Here is a 26,107-nt window from a genome sequence, read left to right as displayed (position 1 = left end):
CATTTTAAGGGGTTAAATGGCCCTTTTCTTTTTACTGTGTATTCAATAAAATATTTTATGATGAGCAAACCAATTGCTTCCCACCATGCATTGCTAGGGAGAAAATATATTTTTTTACTACGATCCGATCTTACTGCACGGCGTCCTGTTTCAGGTAAAGTTAGTCAATCCTTGCACGGCGTCCTGTTTCACCTTAGAGTGGTTTGCTTAAAATATTCACACAGCTACCTCCTGATGGATTTTGTTCATCGTACACTGCCCCGCAAGTACAATTAATGATCTCCTAAAGTTTAAAGATTAATCAGACCGGTACCATTTAACCTTTCTCCAGTACCCCCTTCATCATTTCAACTCTTTGTTGAAATGTCTGAATACGTATTTGACAGGTCTGGTACTGGTATCTGTAATATGTTTGCTTCATCAGTCATGTCGCTCTCTTTGCAAAAATTTAAGTTTTTAAACACTTCACTCTTCAACTGGTTCAAACCATTAACTCTGTCTGACTGTCTATCATTTTCATCCCTCAGGGTACTTGCATAATCCTTTAATGTACAACAACGTTCACCTAAGATCATCGTTCATTTAAAGAGTGTTAGTCAGTACTCGGTTCGCTACATTTCATGGAAATCTTCTGCCACAGTTCTGTAAAACATCGAGTTCTGCTTCCATAAAAAAATGTTCTTTATTGCTCATTTCTCGAGAAAAACTTCATCATCAATTATTTGTTCGTCTTTTGACACTTTATAACCATCTTCAATTTCTTTATTTGAACCCTTTACAGACAACTCAGAGCGGTTTGTGTTCATTCTTTCGTTGGAAATCGATGTTTGCGAAGGGCTCACAAGAGCGCGAGAAATTTCATGAACAGAAGTCAAATCTTCACATTGTAAAGAAGGATTATTCAACACGCAAGCTTCTTGATTGGAACATTCAATAGGCGATTTCGACTGCATCCCTTCATTAGAATCATTCTCGTCAGATAATGTATTTTCATCCAAGTCTGCCAATTTTGATTCCTCCAAATGTTTCATCAAAACGGCAACGACAATATTGAGGAGGACAAATTGTGTTATAAGAACAAATGAAGAGAAAAAGATAGGAGCAATATTATTGATGATAACACATCCCTCTGTTTCACCGGACTTGCATATTTTTGAACTCATTGTGTCCTAAAGAAAATGAATTTTAAAATGTTCAATATAATATCATCCTTCAAGTTCCTTGAAGATCAAACAAGATGCCTTATCGTCAATCTTTCTAAAGGTCGTAAGAAATCACGCTTTATCAGCACTCTTCCTGAAGATCATACATGATCTAGATTGCTCTACACAATCTCTTTAGTTTTTAGAAAGAACAAAATTTCATCAATTGTTCATAATCTTACCTGTAATATTCCAATCCAGTTATCTCCTGTAGATACACGAAACAAGGTTAAAACAGAGTAGCCAAAATTTTGAAAGTGTGCATGTGTGTCATCTAAACCATTACATTCATTTTCGTTACAAGCTAAAAATAAAACAAAATCATAAAATTAATTTGTACTTCTCCAAGATGATGAGAACAATAAATAAAGGTATTTATTTTCACTTACATATACGACCGAACAACTCCATTCCTAAAGCTCCAAAAATGAAAAAAAGAAGAACATAAAGAATTCCTAAGTTGGTGACCTAAAAAACCAGAGATGTTAAATAGACAACGTTGAACAAAATTTATGAAAATAGTCTATAAAGCTTCTTCAGAAATTTGTAGACATATATTTTTACTTACCTGTGGTAATGCTTTACCAATGGTATCCAACAAAGAACGGATTCCTTCTGCTGTTTTCAAAAGCTTCAACACTGATAAAAAAACAAATATTTATAGTAATCCTAACCAAAGAAGCCAACAAATGACAGTGCCACTCACTATATGCGTTAATCATATAAAAAATCTTGACAACAAGCGCTCAATCGTAAATATAATATTTTAATTTCAGTTACCTCTAGTTATTCTCAGAACTCTTATAACACGTATGATGGTTGGATTGATCGGTAGATCAGATGTTGCTAACTCATCTAATATAATCCCACCAATTGACAAGATTACAATGAACATATCCAAACAATTCCATCTAATAAAGAGAAGAAAAATAATTTTCTTTTTCTCAAAAGCCATTATTTTTGACTAAGGACTTTCAATTTTCATTCTATAGTACAAATTCAAGTGTATTTACCTGTCTTTAAAATATGTTCTTATTCCAAAAGCGATTAATTTAAGAACTGCTTCCAACACGAACAAGACAGTGAATATATAGTTTGCGTATTGTAAACACAAGGTCAACATCTGAAAGGAGAGGGAGTATAGTTCAAGAAATATACAACAACAGCCAGTAAACAACCTTGTTCAATGACTCGACCAATCCACCCTTCCGATGTGTAAAACGTGTCAAAAATAAGAGATGAGAATACAAAATTCGGACAATCAAATGGCCGGACATAGTATTGTATATGTAGAATAGTGGTAATAAAATAGAAAGAAGATGCTTTTAGGGAATTTGTAAATCTTATTTTAGAAATACATAACGACTAATAGTAATGGCAGAATGTGTAAAAGTAACATTGTCACAGATATTACAAGTGCCGTAACAAAGTGTTGATGGGTTTGATATGCATTTGTCAAAACAAGCTTGAGAAGACAAAGAGCATACCAGTAATACATGATTGAAAATTTGCTAAGCGATTATACAAACATCAATTTTAGAGCTCACTCTGTCGTAAATTAATAGAAAATAAATCTGAGCATGCGCAGTCAACTCCACAAACTCTCCAAGTTCATGGTCATGGCAATGACCAACTGTATGTACTAGTAACGGTTATGGAGTAATTAGCTTGATCAGTCACAAATTTTGTAATAAATCATCTGCGCATGCGCAGTCTGTTTCAGCATACGCAGTCGACTAGCTGCACTAGTTAATTATTATGGCAACGACCAACTGAACTATTAGCACCGATTTTGAAGTAAATACCATGCTTAGTTTCAATTTAATAGAGAAATCATCTGCGCATGCGCTCGAACTTGCGAAGTCCACTCGACTAATAGTTCATAATCATGGCAACTACTAACTATATGTACTTGCATTACATTTGTGCCAATTAACTCACTTAGTCGCAATTTATCAAAGAAATCAACTGGGCATGCGCAGTAGTGACATTAGTTATACCACAATTTTCGTAAGCCTTTGAATTTTGGTATATAAATATAAAGCCACTATTAAGTATAGTAGATGTCAACTAGCAGTGGCAGCTGGGTGCGATATAGTATGCAGTGGCTTAGTTAGGGGCCCACAGTTCGGTGGCGACCGCAATCTCCCTGCGTACCCCGAGCAAAGCCTATCGCAGGTGATCTCGGCGTCTGATGGGCGGAAGCTTGCTATTGCATCTCCCAAGTAGGATAGCGTGGAGCGGACGAAATCTCCTACCGAAACGTTAACATGCGGCGTTCTAGTGCCTTGAGATTAAGGAGGTATCGGGAAGCATGGACCGAAAACGGGGTTTTTTTGCTTTCGAATTTTATCTTTTTGTTTATTTTTTCTCATAAAATAAACTAAGCAATATTTTGATTAACTTCTTCTGACACTGTGTCTTTCTCTGAAACTTATAATTTAAGACAACTTTTAACATGTTTTGTACAATTTTTATTGCTTTATCTCTTTCTGATTTAATTCTCTCATTTGCTGTTTCTCATGCATCACGAGCAAACCATCGATGAGCTTCATGGCAAACAAGAATTATCTGGTTCTTTTAATTAACATGAGACCCTCTATTACTCGACTATCTCGGAGTATCGGTACGCATGGACCGAAAACTGGATTTTTTGTTTTTAAAATTTGTCTTTTTTCTTTACAAGAATTCTTCTCATAAAAGGAACTAGAACATCCAAATATACTGAAAAGGTTCAAACAGCTTCTGCCGTTTTGACTTACAATTTAAACCAACTCAAAACAGGTTTATACGTTTCTTACTTGTTACCTTTTCAGTTTATTGTGTTGTTTTCAACACACAAAGTAAAATTAGGGGAAGTTTTCACTGGCAAAAAGTAGTGTTTGGGAATTAATCATTACATTATGAAGTTTGTAGAGAAAGAAAAAATTTCGTTTGATGATTAAAAAAATACACATTGCTAAACACAAAAGAGATAATTCTTACTTTGGGTTGGTTGTAATGCTCCATAGCCATACAAACAACATTGATACCAATAACAATAGCAATGGCTAGATCAAAATACGCATGAGTAACAAATCGAAGCAATTTCTTGCGCCATTCAGGAATGCTAGGATCAGCGATTTCTGAAACTAAAAAAAAACTGAGAATATTTCAAAGATTCTTTTAGTAATGATTTGATGTTAGATGGATGTGAAATTTATTTTTCCTTAATGATACAAACACAAACGTTGTAGCTGATAAAACATACTTGAATTTCTTGGTGAATTTGATCTTCTATTCACTGTCTCTCTAGAGGATGAATTTTGTTCCTTCAACTTCTGTTCATCGCGACATTTGTGAAAGTTTTCGATCACAATACCAACCAACATGTTCATTACAATGAAACCAGCAATCAGAAGAAATGCAATAAAATACAAAATATTCCACTTGGCGTAATCACGTTTTGGTTGTTTGTCAACATCAACTGCATCAATGCCTGAGTACAATATGGCCGTCCAGCCATCACATGTTGAAAACACAAAAAGTGTTAATAAAGCCTGTAAGGAATAGAATAGCTGTCAAATTTCGTCCTGTGATAACAATGATTCAAATTATGAAAACAATTATGCAATTTAAATAACATTACTTTTACTTACGCTAGCCAAGTTGTCAAAATTGTACACGTTGTTCATCCAGTTTCCACCGTTTGAAATACACTGATCTTTGTTATTTATTTTTAATGATGATTTAGCACCGTTGCAGGAATAGAATTTGCCTTTAAACAACTAGAAAAAGGTAAATTCGGTTTGTTAGGGAAAAGTTTGGGCTGTAGCTATCATGTAATTACTTTAACAATCCTACCTGTACACCCAAGATTCCAAATATAACAAAAAACGTAGCAGCTATAAGAGAAAAATTTCCGATCGGCTTTAGTGAACTGATCAACGTTTCAACAACCAATTTTAACTCAGGAGCGCGATTTATAACTCTGTTTAAAAAAAAACGAAGACGTTTGTCAATGTTCAAGAATAAGAACAACTCACATTGTATAATTTACCATGCAAAGTAAAACTAAATCATATATCATTTATTTTAACTAAGAAATTGTGCTAGATAGTCAAGAAAGAGTTTTCATTGCCACCGAAAGCCTCGTGGCCAGCTTCAATCATTGATTGAGTTGTGCAAACTTTAGATTATTGGCAATACTGACCAATATAGCTTCAGAAATTGAATGTTTTTAAAGTGAATGAACATCGAAATGCTCATCAAAACTTTGTTGTAAAACAGAATGTGACTCTAGCTAATGGTTGTTAATGCATACTTCAAGTAACAATGATTTCATAAATCATAAATAAATGATAAATTCTCACTCCATCGCAATTTATTTTTTACCGTAGAGGTCTTAAGGTTCTAAACGCTCGAAATACTCTTAGAATTCCCAAGATTCCACCACTGCCCTCTGTTGTCAAGGAAACGATAAGATCAACCAATGAAATAAGTACAAGGATTCCATCGACGATGTTCCAACCAGATTTTAGATATGTATCAGGACCAATGATAAGACCCATAGATATCACCTGACGTTATAAAAACATACATATTGACAACAATAAAGCAGGTTTTACCTTGCTAGCAGAACTGTAATTATAATAACTTTTGGTTCCAATGAAATGAAAAATTATTTCCAATTTAGAAAATGATTCAAAGTCAAAAAAATATTTTGAAAAATTTGTTATACCTTGATAGACATCTCAATCGTAAATACTGCTGTGAAAATATACTGCATTATTTGAATAAACTGTCCCATCTAAAATAAAATATAAATAGTTTAACATCAAACCAACAACTACACACAGATTACAAAACTGGCTTTTTACAACCTCACTGTTCTTGTCCAATCCAGGTTCTTCCATTGCCATAACAATACAATTTATCAAGATAAACAGCAATACCACTCGATCAAACCATGGATGCTGATGAATTTTGACGACAAGTCGACGAAATTTATTTTCTGGTGAAAAGACAAAAAGTGACCAATCTTGACGACGCTTCAAACATGACGTGGCATAATTGTCAACGGTTTCGTTTTCATTTTCAACTTGCTCGACAATTTGAAAAACCAGAGACGTATTCTGCAATGAAATATGATTTTCGTTACATTATCAACTTGAAAAATGACAATTTGATAACTCACCTCTTCTTGTAAAGATTGACATCGTACTTTGCCATTTTTCTTTCCATCTTTTTCTGTTTTAAATTCGTCCAAAGATGAAACATGACATTGTGAAGAAGTGGTGTTCTGCCGTTTGTAATTGCTCCAAGACTGGCAGGGAGCTGAGGTGCATCTGATGAGCTGCTGGGAATATTGGAGATATTTGGGGTACATTGTGTGGAGGTCTGGGCAAGAGAAATATGGTTCTTTTTCTGATATGCACGGATTATGACCTAATTTTGCGGACGGTGAGGACGTTTCTGCTTGGAAATTTTCGTTTTTTAACAAAAGTTGTTCTTTTTCCTGAAATAAACAAGATAATAATTAATTTATTATTCTACTACAATGTAGAATATTGTAGAATAGAAAAATATAAACATAAAAAGCTTTCGGCGAATCGCGGAGTATTTTAACAAAACACATAACAACTTTAACTCCAAATAATGTTAGCATCTTGATTCAAAGTTTCGTGTTTAATCTTTTACAACTAAACATGGATGAACCCAGTACTAAACAATTTGACAAAACGTTCTTCCTATTGAACAAATATCATAGACTGTATATTTTAACACTGACTAATTAAAAGGATTTTTTCATCGACTTAAGGTTCATGGAAACATTCAAAAATTTTTGAGTTGATAAATAACTTACAGCAGCAGCTTGGTCAATAAAACCTTCGACAATGATAGAGATGAGCAAATTAAATAAAATAAAATTTCCAATGACCATAATAAATATAAAATAAAGAGAAGACCACGATGAGAGAGAACGAATTCCATCAAAAAGAACGACATTCCAGTCAGCTTCAGTCAGAATCTATGAAATAAACCTATTGTAATTATTGCACTCTTTGATATTCAGCAAAAAGTATTATACACATTTTATTGGGCTTAAATAACAAATCTTACTACAGAAAAAGTAGTAGGATATCTAAAATATGAGAATCACAATGTGTTGCATAATTTGGGGAAAGATTGTAACACTCTTTACCTGAAACACTGTAACAAGCGCCCAAAATAAAGTGTCAAAATTAGCCCGCGATGTGACCAGCTGACCATCTTCGTTTGCAAACTGGAATTTTCCTCCAAAAAGATGCATCCCCAAAATACATGATGTAAATACGAACAAAGTAAGTAACGCCAGAAAAGACATGACATTATCTAAAGTTCGTACCATAACCGCCAACTGACGTTGCAACTCTGGCATGAAACGAACAAGTTTGAATATTCTCAATAGTCGAAATGATCTCATAACAGACAAACCACTCGTATCGCTGTCAGCGAAAATATCTATAAAACTAAAGAAAAATAGAAATATTTTGCTGTAAGAAAATATCAACAGCAACATACAAGCCATTCTGTACATTTAAACTCTCTATTTACAATATTTAACCATTACAGTTATTTTGATTTCAGTGAACACAAAAATACTTGAAAAACAGGAACCAAAAGTGTATGTTAAATTATCTTTAAATCAGTCAAACACAAGTTTTAGCATATAGCTGGATTGAATATTTTTTTCCTGTAAATTTTGTTTTCAAAAACACTTTTACTCCTAGAAACGTAATCCATATGTCAACGTAAAAGATTTTCCAGGCTAGTTTATTTACCGTACTGGTAAAAATTTCATACCTTACAATGACAATCACACCATCAAACAGATTATATGCATCTTTAATATAACCGTAAGGTCCAAATGCAGCAATTTTTATCAGCATTTCTATCGCAAAAATTGAGGTAAATATGACGTTGACAATTTCCAAAATGTTCGTCATTTTCTTCGGCTGAAAGAGATACAAACATTCTTCAAAACACTATTTCTCCGTATTTTACAAATCTACAATTTGGACTAAAGTAAGCCAGGTTTCTCTAACCAAGCACTGTATCAAAGACCTTTCGTACTATGAAAATTATAGACAAAACATTTATAATATGTTATAAACAGTAACATAGCCAGCCTCGAGAATTAGTCTCGCTAATGAATGAGTGAATGACTACTATATTACTATTGCTATTTCAGCAAAAATAGTTTATTCGTTTAGAAATTGGTTGATTTTTGTGGTCAGTTAACTCATTAGCAGGAGTAAAATGTCAAACTATTTGAAGATTTTATACCTGCCCATGATGCTCTATGGCCATACTTATCGTGTTCAGAAATATGGACACCATGATGAGCCTCATAAAATGTCGACTTTCGACAAATGCTTTGAGATTATAACGTATTCTGACCCAACATTTTTTCTTCGTATTTGGGCTATCCACATCGTCGTCGTCAAAAGAATATATAAAATCATTACAAGCATTCTTAATCACGTTAACATTTTCGTCCTCGGTATGCCTTGCTGCACAAGAGCACGCCACCTCCAAGGTCTTTTCAGTTGCCTTTGTTGCAATTGCATTAACTGGGGCAGCGGTTTTACTATGAATAAAACAGAAAAGAAAAACGATGAAACAGTTTAACACGGAATGTCATAACAAGACAATATAGCTTGCAGTTGTTTAGAATAAACAAGTTTCTTTTTAAGCATCAAAATGTCACAATTACATAATAAAATACGTCATCATTACCTGTACGTAATGACGTTTTCTGAACATTCGTCACCATCAATATTTATATTTGCCCTTGCTGAGGAAACCATTTTTCCTGATGAGTTGTCTAAAGTATCCTGGTAAAGCGCCGTTGTCGCTTGAGCATTAGCATGAATCTGTGACACAACAACCATCCTCTTTTTATTTTTGTCCTTTTTGGAGTCGGGTGAATCACGTGACATGCGCAAAGTACGATCAACAGACTTGAGGTAAGTATGATTGAATTGTTCTGTTAATGTGGCGGGTATTTTTGAGGTTGGAGAAGAATGTGTGATCTCATTTCTATATTGACATGGATGATGATGTACATAATGGTGACAATAGTGGTAATGGTGGTGGTGATGATGGATAGATTTTACATTATCCATACGGTTCTTTAGTTGCATAGAGGATCGAACACTTCGACGTTTTGACTTCTTGTCCATTTTGATCTTGGAACAAATGTACTTTTTAAAACGACGGCAAAGATGCTCAAGATATTGCAACAACTGTGTATAACATCCTTGCTGCGTCAAAATTGAGGATACCGTGCTGACGCTGGCCCGAGATCGCAGGCGCGATTTTTTCATTAGCTCCTTCTCGCGTTGTTTTGTTTGTTGAAATTGTGAAGTTATCACAACAAAAAAGAGATTTGTCATGAAGTAAGAACCAAGCTAAAGGCAAATTGATATAAAAATTGAAAAGTTTTTTGATGTTTTTATTATAAAGTCCTATATTCTAGTTATCAATGAAAATTCATTCAAACCTTACAAGAACAAGAAAGACGAAATAAATCCAATTCCAAAAGGAATGTACATCTTGTATTTTATACATAATGTCTGACCATCCAGCGAGTGTAATGATCTAGGTATAATATTCTCATCATTAATAAGCTTTGTTAAATAAATTAATAAATCATTCATTTCAACTCAACTTACTTGAAATATTACAACTGTTGCTATACCAATGTTATCAAAAGATACTGAACCCCAGTGAAGATTTTCTCCACTTTGCCGACACAACGTATAATATTGGTACCAGTTCACGCAATGTGATGATGACGTGTTCTCGGTCGTAAGGAAACTTTGGTTACACACTTTATTGTTGACCTTGTACGGATTAAAGTTATGAGGACTGCATTTAGATAAGCCGTTATTTTCTGACAATGAACAGACATAATATTCATTGAATGATGGACGGTAAAACTCTGTCAAATTATACCTGAAGAAACGAAATATTTTATGGAATCAGAACGAGAATTGTAGAATACACTGAGTAATGTGATGAGTATTTGAACAGATGACATAAAAATTTCATAACATTTTATGAGAATTACTTACTGTTTAATGATGCTACTGTTAAGGTCCTGTGGAAAGCAGCGAGCACGTAAAAGACCTTGCCAAAGTTGAACAGCAATGATCCCAAATATTGCAAAAATCAAAAAGCAAATTGCCAGAACATTGCCTAACATTGGCAACGTGTCCAGCAAAAGCATAACTAAAATGCGGATGCCTAGACAAATGAGAAAAAACAGATTTTTTATTTATTCATTTATCTATGTTACGGTGAACAAGATAAATTATGTTTGAAATATCTAAGCTTTCAAAATTAGTTTTTCTCTCTTTTTGAGTGCAATCTAAAACAGTTCAAATGTTTTTGTTTCACAATTCTGTGACCAGTGGGAAAACTATAAAATTAATTAGAACGGTTAAATATTTATGTATGAAGTTCTATTCGACTGACGTTTAGTTGAAGGAAGTTTGAAATTTTGGAAACAATTCAAACTCAAGAGTATTTTAATTTCAAAGACTAATCTTTGTAGTTCTTCATAGCTTACTTGGAACTCGATTTATTGCTCTTAATGGTCTCAGGACACGAACTGATCTAACAGCACTCAAATATTTTCCTTCGCCGTAAGCAAGTTCAAATGTTCTACAAAAATATACAGAAAAACAGAAATTTACTAAAATTGTGATTGTTGTCTACGTCAAAAGAATTTAATCCAGCACTCATTATACCCTGCAAGAACAATGAAACAATCCAGTTTATTCCAAGAGTCTTTGAAGTATCCTAAATCACCAAATAACCCCATAGCCATCCATTTTATCAACATCTCCACCACAAAAAAGGCGTAGATAGCAGTCTCTAGGATCTCAAGAATTTGACATTTCTTTGTAGCGCAGGTCTTGTCAAATGGATTGTACATGGCTAACGTTACACAGTTTAATAAAATCACTAAAGTGCTCGTACGCTCGAACCATCTTTGAATGAATTAAGGGAGAATTACTACTTTTGTGCAGAAAACTTTAACAGACAAATTATTTGGATATAATTTCCTCAAAATAGCTGTATTTACAACATATGTTTGCAAGAAGAATTTTTACGATAAATAAGCTATAATTAAAGCTTGTACATAGATAATAAAGACAAGACAGGACAAGAAATACACCACACAAGTCAAAAGGATACGGAGAACTGACGAGTTTAATAAACCATCTTCTTGGTAAACTTTCTTGCTTTAGACAACAGAAAACTACTTTTCAAACTGATCAAAGTCGACATTTGATTGACGAACTGAGAGTCTTGATGATGTTGAATCACATTGTCGATTGCGAGGAGATGGCGAAAGACGAAAAGAGGTCATCTCTATAGACGTCTCGCGTCTTGAAACGTTGGGGACCTCTGACATTCTGAATTCACAGTGTAAAGTATAGATGTTTGGTAGACTTCGTTTAAAGATTCATTACAAATACATTGATTACTTGATCTGGTATACGTTTATAACTTGACGGAAGTTTACCTATGACGTATGGCGCAAAGTTTACGATGCGTGGATTTCCAAAGGAAATTCATACCACAGTCCACAGAAAACACGAAACAGCAATTTATTGAATAATGTTCGTGATAAGTAGACGGTTCGTAAAACATCCAAAATACATTTTAAAAATATTATTTCACAAGAATATGAGCCATCACATCATGATTTAACACCAAACACGGGCTTTTTGTTGCCTCTTGACTCATTCACATTGTTTATTTTAATTTAGCTCGCTGACGTGAGCAATTAAATAAATAACGTAAAAAAGTCTTTGAACCTTCAATGTTGGCAGCCTGTTTTAAGTCTATTTTGCTTTTCCTCATAAAGTGAGTCAGCTCTGTGATTCAAATGCATTGTGGATTGTTGTCAGATCTTGATAATTTTTGGCTTTAAAATTTTCATGCGGACTGTCAAGAAAATTGTTATAACCTAAATCAATGATCTGATTTAAAACATAATTTTCACTCATGTATAACGAAAATACACCAACCAAACTGCGAGAGATTCTTAGATGTCGCCCATCGAGTGACTTTACAAAGATAAATCTAACTTACAGTAAAACTACGAGAAAGAACCAATCAAAGCTTAAAGATTAAATAAAAGTTGTGTTGGTGTTCGTATTGCTCTGTCAACCATATCATTATTATTAATATTACCGACTCTCGTTACAAAGTCTTTGTTTAACTTGTCTGTGATGTCAAAATTTGATCGACTGTTTTTTATTGATAATTAGATCTTCCCATCGGTTTGTATGACAAAAATTTAGATCCCAATTTAATTTCTAACAACAGTATTCAACTTTAAGGCTTTTAGTTGTTAAGAAGGAACCGTTTCAGCGATACTTACGCATGTGCACAAATTTCCGCGTACATACCCCACCTAGTTTGTTTCAACAAACAAAGAAATACTGTGGATATATGATTGTTCTTGACGATAATGTTGAACACGATACTTGCTTTGTACGTACTTGAAGCAATATATTACATCCTACAATAAATAATAATGAAAATATTAATGAAAAAATAGTAATTTTGAGACAAAGCAACTATTTGTTCATATTACTTTAAAGTACGTATGAAACGAAAATTTTGCTATCTGAGTAAAACTTTTATTCAAGAGATATTTTAAAACGACAATGGACATTCTAAACCAGTTTAGGCATATCACTTTTAACTCTTGAGAAATTGAGGTTCTTGCTTTGTGCGATTTATCTAACTTGTGACGTCACATTGCGTAATGTAGAACGTAAATTATTACGTATATTTACCTATACTTTAATTCACAAGGACAGAGTTTCCTTCATTGTGACGTGGTTAATGGTAAAAAATGCTGCCTTCTAGTATCAACCTAAAGTTGTCAGGAAACTGAAGAGTATTTTAAACATTGTGGGAACTCCATTATGCAACACAACGTCACAAGTTGCATAAATTGGAAATAACAAAAACGTCAATATCACGAGATTGAAAAGAGATATGCATTAACTGTTTCAGAAAGTACAATGTCATTTCAAAAGTTCTAGTCATTTCAAACATAATTTAACTTGCAGAATTTTCGTTTCATAGCCACTTTAACATATTGAGAATAAATTTCCGAACAGCTGTGAAACGTATTTTATTTAACAACACTTTGATCTAAAACAAATGTTTAAATTCCCTAAACATTCTACCATGAAATTTATTAAATTAATAACGACTTTATACTCGTTTAATTCATCAGCCAAAAACTTTTTCTGCTTTCAGATTATCTGACTATTGTACAGCTCTATTTTTGTTAGTTCTGGGGAGTTTTTTAGGAGAAATGTGGATCGAATCTATTTTAATCAATTTGCCTATTTTAAATATAGTTCACTAATTGTTTAAGCACTCGACAAAACAGACCATAAAGTTAGAAATGCAAAATCGATGAATTAATTATTTAAATTTATTATTATTCATTGTTGATTTATTCAATAAAATATTTTATCATGTGCAAACCAGTTGCTTCCCATCATGCATTGCTGGTGAGAAAATATATTTTTTTACTAGGATCCGATCTTACTGCACGGCGTCCTGTTTCAGGTAAAGTTAGTCAATCCTTGCCCGGCGTCCTGTTTCAGGTAAAGTTAGTCAATCCTTGCACGGCGTCCTGTTTCAGGTAAAGTTAGTCAATCTTTGCACGGCGTCCTGTTTCAGGTAAAGTTAGTCAATCCTTGCCCGGCGTCCTGTTTCAGGTAAAGTTAGTCAATCTTTGCACGGCGTCCTGTTTCAGGTAAAGTTAGTCAATCCTTGCCCGGCGTCCTGTTTCAGGTAAAGTTAGTCAATCCTTGCAGGGCGTCCTGTCTCAGGTAAAGTTAATCAATCCTTGCACGGCGTCCTGTTTCAGGTTAATCAATCCTTGCACGGCGTCCTGTTTCAGGTAAAGTTAGTCAATCCTTGCACGGCGTCCTGTTTCAGGTAAAGTTAATCAATCCTTGCACGGCGTCCTGTTTCAGGTAAAGTTAATCAATCCTTGCACGGCGTCCTGTTTCAGGTAAAGTTAATCAATCCTTGCAGGGCGTCCTGTTTCAGGTAAAGTTAGTCAATCCTTGCACGGCGTCCTGTTTCAGGTAAATTTAGTCAATCTTTGCACGGCTTCCTGTTTCAGGTAAAGTTAATCAATCCTTGCACGGCGTCCTGTTTCAGGGTTAGTCAATCCTTGCACGGCGTCCTGTTTCAGGTAAAGTTAATCAATTGCACGGCGTCCTGTTTCAGGTAAAGTTAATCAATCCTGCACGGCGTCCTGTTTCAGGTAAAGTTAATCAATCCTTGCACGGCGTCCTGTTTCAGGTAAAGTTAGTCAATCTTTGCACGGCGTCCTGTTTCAGGTAAAGTTAGTCAATCTTTGCACGGCGTCCTGTTTCAGGTAAAGTTAGTCAATCCTTGCACGGCGTCCTGTTTCAGGTAAAGTTAGTCAATCTTTGCACGGCGTCTTGTTTCACCTTAGAGTAGTTTGCTTAAAATATTCACACAGCTACCTCCTCATGAATTTTGTTCATCGTACACTGCCCCGCAAGTACAATTAATGATCTCCTAAAGCTCAAAAATTCGTCAGATCCGATACCCTTTAACCTTCCTCGAGAACCCCCTTCGTCATTTCAAATCTTTGTTGAAATGTCTGAATGCGTATTTGACAGGTCTGGTACTGGTATCTGTATTATGTTTGCTTCATCAATCTTGTCACTCTCTGCAAAACTTCAAGTTTTTGAAATACTTCACTCTTCAACTGGTTCAAACCATTAACTCTGTCTGACTGTCTATCATTTTCATCCCTCAGGGTACTTGCATAATCCTTTAATGTACAACAACGTTCACCTAAGATCATCGTTCATTTAAAGAGTGTTAGTCAATACATGGTTCTCTAAATTTCCTGGAAATCTTCTGCCACAGTTCTGTAAAACATCGAGTTCTGCTTCCATAAAAAATGTTCTTTATTGTTTATTTCTCGAGAAAAACTTTATTGTCAGTTATTTGTTCGTCTTTTGACACATCATAACTATCTTCATTTTCTTTATTTGGACACTTTAAAAACAATTCAGAGCGATCTGTATTCAATCTTTCGTTGGCAATGGATCTTTGTGAAGGGCTCACAAGAGCGTGAGAAATTTCCTGAACAAAACTAAAATCTTCACATTGTAAAGGAGAAAATTCCAAAACCTGATTGTCTTGATTGGAAGATTCAATATGTGATTGTGAGTGCATCCCTTCATTAGAATCATCCTCGTCAGATAATGTATTTTTATCCAAGTCTGCCAATTTTGATTCCTCTAAATGTTTCATCAAAACGGCGACGACAATATTGAGGAGGACAAATTGTGTTATAAGAACAAACGAAGAGAAAAAGATAGGAGCAATATTATTGATAATAACACATCCCTCTGTTTCACCAGAATTGCATATTTTTGAGCTCATTGTGTCCTATGGAAAATGAATTTAAAGTGTTCAATAGAATATCATCTTTCACGTGTCTTAAAGATCAAACAAGATGCCTTATCGTCAATCTTTCTAAAGGTCGTAAAGAATTACACTTAACAAACACTCTTTATGAAGATCATATAACAGAATGCCTTATTATGAATATTTTTTAAGATACAAGAAAATATTGACTTATAGTATTTGCTCACTGTCTATAAGCTCTACACTATTTCTTTAGTTTTTAATAGCAACAAATTTCATCAATTGTACATTATCTCACCTGTAATATTCCAATCCAGTTATCTCCTGTAGCTACACGAAACAAAGTTAGAACAGAGTAGCCAAAATTTCGAAAGTGTGCATGTCTTTCATCTAAACCTATACATTCATTTTTTTGACAGGCTAAAAATAAACAAAAATATGAAATTAATTATTTTGTACTTTTCCAATCATGAGGAGAATCAAAATATTTCTTCTTGCTTACATATACGACCGAACAACTCCATTCCCAAAGCTCCAAAAATGAAAAAAAGAAGGAGAAAAAGAATTCCTAAGTTGGTGACCTAAAAAACCATAGATGTTAAATACACAATTTTGAACAAACTTTATGAAAATAGTCTGTAAAGTTTCTTCAGAAATTTGTAGACATATATTTTAACTTGCCTGTGGTAATGCTTTACCGATGGTATCCAACAAAGAACGGATTCCTTCTGCTGTTTTCAAAAGCTTCAACACTGATAAAAAAACAAATATTTATAGTAATCCTAACTAAAGAAGCTAATAAATGACAGTGTCACTCACTATATGTGTAAATTTTATCAAAAAAATCTTGATAACATGCGCTCAATCGTAAATAAAATATTTCAGTTACCTCTAGTTATCCTCAGAACTCTTATAACACGTATGATAGTTGGATTGATCGGTAGATCAGATGTTGCTAACTCATCTAATATAATCCCACCAATTGACAAGATTACAATGAACATATCCAAACAATTCCATCTAATAAAGAGAAGAAAAAATATTTTCTTTTTCTCAAAAGCCATTATTTTTGACTAAGGACTTTCAATTTTCATTCTATAGTACAAATTCAAGTGTATTTACCTGTCTTTAAAATATTTTCTTATTCCAAAAGCGATTAATTTAAGAACTGCTTCCAACACGAACAGGAAAGTGAATATATAGTTTGCGTATTGTAAACACAAGGTCAACATCTGAAAGGAGAGAGAGTATTGTTCAAGAAATATACAACAACAGCCAGTGAACAACCTTGTTCAATGACTTGACCAATCCACCCTTCCGATGTGTAAAACGTGTCAAAAATAAGAGATGAGAATACAAAATTCGGACAATCAAATGGCCGGACATAGTATTGTATATAAACACAACGTCAACATCTGAAAAGAGAGAGAGTATAGTTCAAGAAATATACAGCAACAGCCAGCAAAAAAACTCAGTCAACCAGCGGCTGCGTAGCCCGCTCACAATTTGTTCCTTCATGCTATATAAATTTCAGATCATTATCATTATTCATTTCTTTAGAAATTTATTGTTTTTGCAGTAAGTTAGCTTCAAAATAATCTACACAACAGCACTAACAAGTCGACACACATGATGAAATTTAAATGTATTTTCCTTTTCAAAAAATAATGATAAGAAATCAATTTTGACAGCATGGAGTTTTTACAGGAATGCAAAATATTGCCGAGCACAATTGCATTGCAAAACTAGTCCCAGTCTATCAGAGAGTTGAAACAAGAGCACAATTGCATGGTAAAACTAGTCCCAGTCTATCAGAGAGTTGAAACAAGAGCACAATTTCATGGTAAAACTAGTCCCAGTCTATCAGAGAGTTGAAACAAGAGCACAATTGCATGGTAAAACTAGTCCCAGTCTATCAGAGAGTTGAAACACAAATTGCATGGTAAAACTAGTCTCAGTCTATCAGAGAGTTGAAACAAGAGCACAATTGCATGGTAAATCTAGTCCCAGTCTATCAGAGAGTTGAAGCAAGAGCACAATTGCATGGTAAATCTAGTCCCAGTCTATCAGAGAGTTGAGACAAGAGCACAATTGCATGGTAAAACTAGTCCTAGTCTATCAGAGAGTTGAAACAAGAGCACAATTGCATGGTAAAACTAGTCCCAGTCTATCAGAGAGTTGAAACACAATTGCATGGTAAAACTAGTCTCAGTCTATCAGAGAGTTGAAACAAGAGCACAATTGCATGGTAAATCTAGTCCCAGTCTATCAGAGAGTTGAAGCAAGAGCACAATTGCATGGTAAATCTAGTCCCAGTCTATCAGAGAGTTGAGACAAGAGCACAATTGCATGGTAAAACTAGTCCTAGTCTATCAGAGAGTTGAAACAAGAGCACAATTGCATGGTAAAACTGGTCCCAGTCTATCAGAGAGTTGAAATATTTATTAGGAGATAAGATAATTCTTACTTTGGGTTGGTTATAATGCTCCATGGCCATACAAACAACATTGAAACCAATAACAATTGCTATCGCTAGATCAAAATACGCATGAGTAACAAATAGAAACAATTTCTGACGCCATTCAGGAATGCTATGATCAGGGATTTCTGCAACTGAAAAATATTTCAAAGTTCTTTTAGTAATGATTTCATGTTAGATGGATGTGAAATTTATCTTTCCTTAATGATATAAACACAAACGTTGTAACTGATAAAACATACTTGAATTTCTTGGTGAATTTGATCTTGTATTCACTGTCTCAACAGCAGAGATATTTTGTTCTTTTAGCAGCTCATCGCGACATTTTTTAAAGTTTTCAACGACAATACCAACCAACATGTTCATTACAATGAAACCAGCAATCAGAAGAAATGCAATAAAATACAAAACATTCCACTTGGCGTAATCACGTTTTGGTTGTTTGTCAACATCAACTGCATCAATGCCTGAGTACAATATGGTCGTCCATCCATCACATGTTGAAAACACAAAAAGTGTTAATAAAGCCTGTAAGGAATAGGAAAAAATGTTTGAAAAATTGGATTACTAAAAAGAGAAACGATAAAGCCATCCTTAAGAATAAATTTTAGTTAAGTCAAAGTTTCCAAAAAAAAGTTTGAGTCAAATTGAGTCATCCTGTTGCAACACTAATTACAATTTCCAAAACCATTAAATAACGCGATAACTCAATTTCTTTATTTTTAAGGCAGTTTTAAAACTTTAAGGGTCAGAGAATACCTTGGTGTGTTTTATGAGTAAATGCAGCAGTTATATCGAGACAACATTAAATTATGAAAAACTTGGCAATTTCGATGATATTTATTGTACTTACGCGAGCCAAGTTGTCAAAATTGTACACGTTGTTTATCCAGTTTCCATCGTTTGAAATACATTGATCTTTGTTGTTTATATTTACTGATGATTTAGCATCGTGACAGGAATAGAATTTACCTTTAAACAACTAGAAAAAGAAAATTTATCATTTTAGGAACAGGGAAGATTTTATGCTGTACAACTAAATTATTCAAACATTCCTACCTGCACACCCAAAATACCAAATATAATGTAAAACGTAGAAGCAATAAGAGCTAAATTTCCAATTGGCTTTAGTGAACTGATCAATGTCTCAACAACAACTTTCAACTCAGGAGCGCGGTTTATAACTCTGATGAAAAAGAACAACTTTTACATTGTATATAGTTTACAATGCAAAGATAAACTATACCAGAAATCATTTCGTTTAACTAGAAAACAGAGGTAAATAGTCAAGAAACATTTTTCATTGACACTGACAGTCTCGTGGCCAGCTTCAATCATTGATTGTGCTGTGCAAATTTTAGATTATTTGCAATATTGATCAATATAGCTTCAGAAATTGTTGTTTTTAAAGTGAGGAAACATCAAAGTATTTATATAGGAAACTGGCATGCTGGCTACGTTACTGGTCTGGTACTAAGTTATGTCGGCTTTACAAAATGTACTTCTTGTTAATGGTTGTTAAGTGGAAATTTCTCTCCCTCTATAGCGGTTTTACCGTAGAGGCCTTAAAGTACGAAACGCTCGAAATACTCTAAGAATTCCCAGGATTCCGCCGCTGCTGTCAGTTGTCAAGGAAACGATAAGATCAACCAATGAAATAAGTACAAGGATTCCATCGACGATGTTCCAACCAGATTTTAGATATGTATCAGGACCAATAATAAGACCCATAGATATCACCTGACGTTATAAAAACATACATATTGACAACAATAAAGCAGGTTTCACCTTGCTAACAGAGCTGTTATTATAATAACTTTTGGTTCCAATGAAATGAAAAATTATTTCCAATTTAGAAAATGGTTCAAAGTCAAAAAAATATTTTGAAAAATTTGTTTTACCTTGATTGACATCTCAATCGTAAATACTGCTGTGAAAATATACTGCATTATTTGAATAAACTGACCAATCTGAAACAAAATATAAATAGTTTAACGTCAAACCAACAACTCCACACAGATTACAAAACTGGCTTTTTACAACCTCACTGTTCTTGTCCAATCCAGGTTCTTCCATTGCCATAACAATACAATTTATCAAGATAAACAACAATACCACGCGATCAAACCATGGATGCTGATGAATTTTGACGACAAGTCGACGAAATTTATTTTCTGGTGAAAAGACAAAAAGTGACCATTCTTGACGACGCTTTAAACATGACGTGGCATAATTGTCAACTGTTTCGTTTCCATTTTCAACTTGCTCAACACTTTTAAGAACCAAAGACGTACTCTGCATTGGAAAATATTTGTTTTAACATTGCCAAGTTTAAATGTGTTGATCTGTTACCTCACCTCATCTTGAGGAAATTGAAATCGTACTTTGTAATCTTTCTTCGCATCTTTTTCTGTTTCTACTCCATTCAAAGGTAAAATCTGGAAATGTGAAGATGTTTTGCCACGTTTGTACTCGTTCCAAGGCTGGGAGGGTACGGACGAACATCTGATGAGCTGCTGGGAGTGTTTGAGATATTTGGGGTACATTTTGTGGAGGTCTGGGCAAGATAAATATTGTTCTTTTTCTGATATGCACAGATTCAGACCTAATTTTGACGACGCTGGAGACGTTTCCGTTTGCAATTGCTCTTTTTTTAGCAAAAGCTCGTCGTTTTCCTGAAATGAATATAATAATGCTTGATTAATTATAATAATTGAGTGTACGATGAATAGTTCACAACTGTATTCTAAAATCTTAATCATACTTCTGACGATTGTATGTGCACATGTCAAAATCATCCATATTTTCACAATATTTATTGTTTGAAGTATTATAGATTAAATCTTGCCATTGATGGAAAAATGCGTTTGTCATAGATTAGTGGAAGCAAGATTTCTATGTTGCACTCAGTAGCTAAATGGGAATATAAGTGAGTTTTTTGAATACAGGCACAAGTGTATTTTGACACTTACAAAATTAAGGTTTATTGAAACATTTAAAATTTTTTGTTGAGTTAATAACTAACTTACAGCAACGGCGTGATCAATAAAACCTTCGACAATGATAGCAACGAGGAGATTAAATAAAATAAAGTTTCCAATGACCATAATAAATATAAAATAAAGAGAAGACCACGATGAGAGAGAACGGACGCCGTCATACAGAACCACATTCCAGTCTGCTTGAGTCAGAATCTACGAAATTTAATTTATTCTGTTGATAATTCTGAAATGTTGACCAGCGAGAACTATCTCACACATTTTGTTCATTTGAGAAGAATTTTTACTTAACTTAATCAATCAATCGTATAAATACTATCAATAATAATAATCTTAAATAGAAGTCTTTGTGTTACTTTTCTTTACAGAGGTCGAAAATGTTCATGATTTATTCATGCATTTTGCTACATGATCTTCAACAAAAACTGACGTCAGTATGACGTTTTACCTGAAACACTGTAACAAGCGCCCAAAATAAAGTGTCAAAATTATCCCGCGATGTGACCAGCTGACCATCTTCGCTTGCAAACTGGAATTTCCTCCAAAAGATGCATCCCCAAAATACTTGATGTAAATACGAACAAAACAAGTAACGCCAGAAAAGACATGACGTTATCTAAAGTTCGTACCATAACCGCCAACTGACGTTGCAACTCTGGCATGAAACGAACAAGTTTGATTATTCTCAATAGTCGAAATGATCTCATAACAGACAAACCACCCGTACCGCTTTCAGCTAAAATATCTATAAAACTAAATAAAAATAGAAAGATTTTTTGGGAGACCATCGATTGTGTTTATCGTCCATGAACACACGTTGTAAAAGATATTAAATCATCGTTGAGAATTTCTTGAAAATGTATTTAAGTTGAATTAGAAATTTTTTATTTTTAGTGTTTCAAATGAAACAAAACAAAGTTTAAATGATCGCAATTGTAAAAATTTCATACCTTACAATGACAATCGCACCATCAAACAGATTATACGCATCTTTGATATAACCGTAAGGTCCAAGTGCAGCAATTTTTATCAACATTTCTAACGCGAAAATTGACGTAAATATGACGTTGAATATTTCCAAAATATCGGTCATTTTTTTGTGCTGAAAGAGACAAAGCATCAAAGACTTGTGGTAATCAAATATTGCAGACAAACTGACATCTATAATTTGTCAACAGTAACATAACCAGCCTGGAGATTTAGTCTCGCTAAAGAATGGTTTAGCTATTGCTGTTCCAGCAAAAGTAGTTTATTCTTGTGAAAATTGGATGCTTTTTGTGGTCAGTTAACTCATTAGCAGGAGTAAAATGTCAAACTATTTGAAGATTTTATACCTGCCCATGATGCTCTATGGCCATACTTATCGTGTTCAGAAATATAGACACCATGATGAACGTCATAAAATGTCTACTTTCAACAAATGCTTTGAGATTGTTACGTATTCTGACCCAACATTTTTTCTTCGTATTTTGGCTATCCACATCGTCGTCGTCAAAAGAATATATAAAATCATTACAAGCATTCTTAATCACGTTAACATTTTCGTCCTCGGAATGTCTTGCTGCACAAGAGCACGCCACCTCCAAGGTCTTTTCAGTTGCCTTTGTTGCAATTGCATTAACTGGGGCAGCGGTTTTACTATGAATAAAACAGAAAAGAAAAGCGATGAAACAGTTTAACACGGAATATCATAACAAGATAATATAGCTTGCAGTTGTTTACAGAATACAAAGTTTCTTTTTTAAGCATCAAAATATCACAATTACATGATAAAAACGTCATCATCACCTGTACGTAATGACGTTTTTTGAACATTCATCACCATCAATATTTATATTTGTTGTTGCTGTGGAAACCATTTTTCCTGATGAGTTGTCTCCAGTATCCTGGTAGAGCGCCGTTGTCGCTTGAGCATTAACATGAATATGCGGATCAATTTTTAAATCGGATGTATCGCATGACATTTGTAATGTATGGTCAATCGACTGGAGGTAAGGATGTCTGGATTGTTCTGTTGATATGTCAGGTGAGTTTGAAGTCTGAGGGGAATATGTGATCTCATTTTCACATTGACATGGATGATGATGTACATAATGGTGACAATAGTGGTAATGGTGGTGATGATGATGGATAGATTCTACATTATCCATACGGTTCTTTAGTTGCATAGAAGATGGAACACGTCGACGTTTAGACTCCTTGTCCATTTTGATCTTGGAACAAATGTACTTTTTAAAACGACGGCAAATATGCTCAAGATATTGCAACAACTGTGTATAACATCCTTGCTGCGTCAAACTTGAGGATACCGTGCTGACGCTGGTCCGAGATCGCCGGCGCGATTTTTTCATTAGCTCCTTCTCGCGTTGTTTGGTTTCTTGGAATTGTGACGTTATCACAACAAAAAAGAGATTTGTCATGAAGTAAGAACCAAGCTAAAGGCAAATTGATATAACATTAAACTTAAAATGGTTTTGTACTGTTATATATTATCATTCCTGTTTACAATTACATTTGCTTTACAAAACATTTCACTTAAATGAAGTTAAATGAAGATATGATCTTCGCACTTTTGCTTAAGCAATTGTCTCATGAACCTGAATTGTTCATGAGACAATTGCTAAATTGTCCAGCAAAAGTGCGAAGATCATATCTTCATTAATTCAAACACCGCACTGCATATAACAATCTTTCATAAAACATTTCACTTTTAAATAAACATACTATGCAAGCGGTTTCATTTTAATATTCAAACCTTACAAGAACAAGAAACACGAAATAAATCCAATTCCAAAAGGAATGTACATCTTGTATTTTATACATAATGTCTGACCATCCAACGAGAGTGATGATCTAGGAGTAACAATCATAAGAATATTATTCATACGTTCGTCATATTATTTAGCACCCATATTAATTGACTGCGATTCAGCAAAGTTTGTATAAAGAGATAGAGATCTGCCATTTCTCGGTAAAGACCGACCAAATGAAGTTAACAAAAAAATATTAATTATGTGGTTTGAGCATTTGCACATGAAAAAACGTAGGGCAAAGATTTTAATATTTTTAGAAATGCTTACATATCAAAAGCGTGATATACAAAATTTGACTCTTGCTCCAAGTGCTTTCCTTCATCTGTCTCGCATTTATACATGTTACAAAACTTTTTACTTTAGTTTTAATGAATTTTTCACTTTTTCGCAGTCCAAAATGCGAAAGAAAGAAAACGTCAAAAATGTTTTTAGGCCAAGCAAAGAATTTTAATTCAACATTGATTATCTTTGTAAACTTAAATAAATTAATAAGACATTTATTTCAACTCAACTTACTTGAAATATTACAACTGTTGCCATACCAATGTTATCAAAAGATACTGAACCCCAGTAGAGATTTTCTCCACTTTGCCGACACAACGTATAATATTGGTACCAGTCCACGCAATGTGATGATGACGTGTTCTCGGTCGTAAGGAAACTTTGGTTACACACTTTATTGTTGACCTTGTACGGATTAAAGTTATGAGGATTGCATTTAGATAAGCCGTTATTTTCTGGCAATGAACACACAAAGTATCCATTGAATGATGGACGGTAAAACTCTGCCAAATTATACCTGAACAAATGAAATAGTTTATGAAGTCAGAACGAGAATTCTAGAGTACACTGAGTAATGTGATGAGTATTTGAACAGATGACATAAAAATTTCATAACATTTTATGAGAATTACTTACTGTTTAATGATGCTATTGTTAAGGTCTTGTGGAAAACAGCGAGCACGTAAAAGACCTTGCCAAAGTTGAACAGCAATGATCCCAAATATTGCAAAAATCAAAAAACAAATTGCCAGAACATTGCCTAACATTGGCAACGTGTCCAGCAAAAGCATAACTAAAATACGGATGCCTAGGCAAATATGAAAAAAAGATTAATTATTTATTTATTTACAATACAATAAATTACTCAAATTATGGTTGAAATGGAAAAATAATTCGAGATTTGTCTTTGATCTATGTCTTTCATTCTGCAATCGTAAAAAGTTTCTGAAGCAATTCAAATGTTTTTATTTTACGTGGTATGTTTTTGTGTTAATTGTAAGGAATGTGAATATTCATTCCATTAAGCTTTGCTTGACTGATTTCTTTTGAAATAATGATTACCCTACAATCAAAAAAACGACAACGCTCTACGAGGTGTCTCGAAAACTGCACATCTTTAAAATCAAACTACGTATAGAATTTGCATCATTCGGCCGTCAATGGTTGCCAAGACCTGTAAACGCAATTGTAATGAATTTTATACCTGGAATTTGCAATGTAAAATAGCCATAATTCGTGCGTATTTTCAACTGCGTTTACAGGTTGATGTAAATTGCAAACATCCGTGAATTTCTAAGATGCGCAGTTTTTTTTAAATACACACCTCGTTGTTCTTTCCCCTGTAACATTTCGTGCATTTAGTTAAAGTTTGATGATGAACTAATCATTTCAAGACTGTTTTAACTTCCAAAACTCGTTTTGTAATTCTTCATAGCTTACTTGGAACTCGATTTATTGCTCTTAATGGTCTCAAGACACGAACTGATCTGACAGCACTCAAATATTTTCCTTCACCGTAGGCAAGTTCAAATGTTCTACAAAAATATACAGAAAAACAGAAATTTACTAAAATTTTGATTGTTGTCTGCGTCGAAAGAAGTTAATACATCACTCATAATACCCTGCAAGAACAATGAAACAATCCAGTTTATTCCAAGAGTCTTTGAAGTATCCTAAATCACCAAGAACTCCCATAGCCATCCATTTTATCAGCATCTCCACCACAAAAAAGGCGTAGATAGCAGTCTCTAGAATCTCAAGAATTTGACATTTCTTTGTAGCGCAGGTCTTGTCAAATGGATTGTACATGGCTAACGTTACACAGTTTAATAAAATCACTAA

At 34.0% G+C, this 26,107-nt stretch overlaps 1 protein-coding gene across 1 annotated transcript; it reads right to left on the bottom strand.

Moving 5' to 3' along the window:
* Positions 1–73: 73 nt before the first annotated feature.
* LOC124447666 (voltage-dependent T-type calcium channel subunit alpha-1H-like) lies at positions 74–26,107 on the bottom strand. Its single transcript, XM_046998633.1, is given in 25 exon segments — positions 74–1,169; positions 1,385–1,506; positions 1,592–1,670; positions 1,771–1,841; positions 1,983–2,113; positions 2,216–2,325; positions 4,188–4,333; positions 4,453–4,741; positions 4,841–4,969; positions 5,046–5,172; positions 5,577–5,761; positions 5,923–5,991; positions 6,065–6,316; positions 20,529–20,846; positions 21,201–21,365; positions 21,619–21,711; positions 21,713–21,923; positions 22,121–22,272; positions 22,505–22,808; positions 22,959–23,605; positions 23,931–24,023; positions 24,500–24,782; positions 24,902–25,073; positions 25,706–25,800; positions 25,887–26,107. Coding segments are annotated over 25 exon segments (4,911 nt in total). The 5' UTR covers positions 26,075–26,107; the 3' UTR covers positions 74–689.

The sequence above is a fragment of the Xenia sp. Carnegie-2017 genome, unplaced genomic scaffold (genome assembly GCF_021976095.1).
Source record: "Xenia sp. Carnegie-2017 unplaced genomic scaffold, XeniaSp_v1 HiC_scaffold_23, whole genome shotgun sequence".
Taxonomy (NCBI): domain Eukaryota; kingdom Metazoa; phylum Cnidaria; class Anthozoa; order Malacalcyonacea; family Xeniidae; genus Xenia; species Xenia sp. Carnegie-2017.
This window is presented reverse-complemented; position numbering and strand designations above follow the sequence as displayed.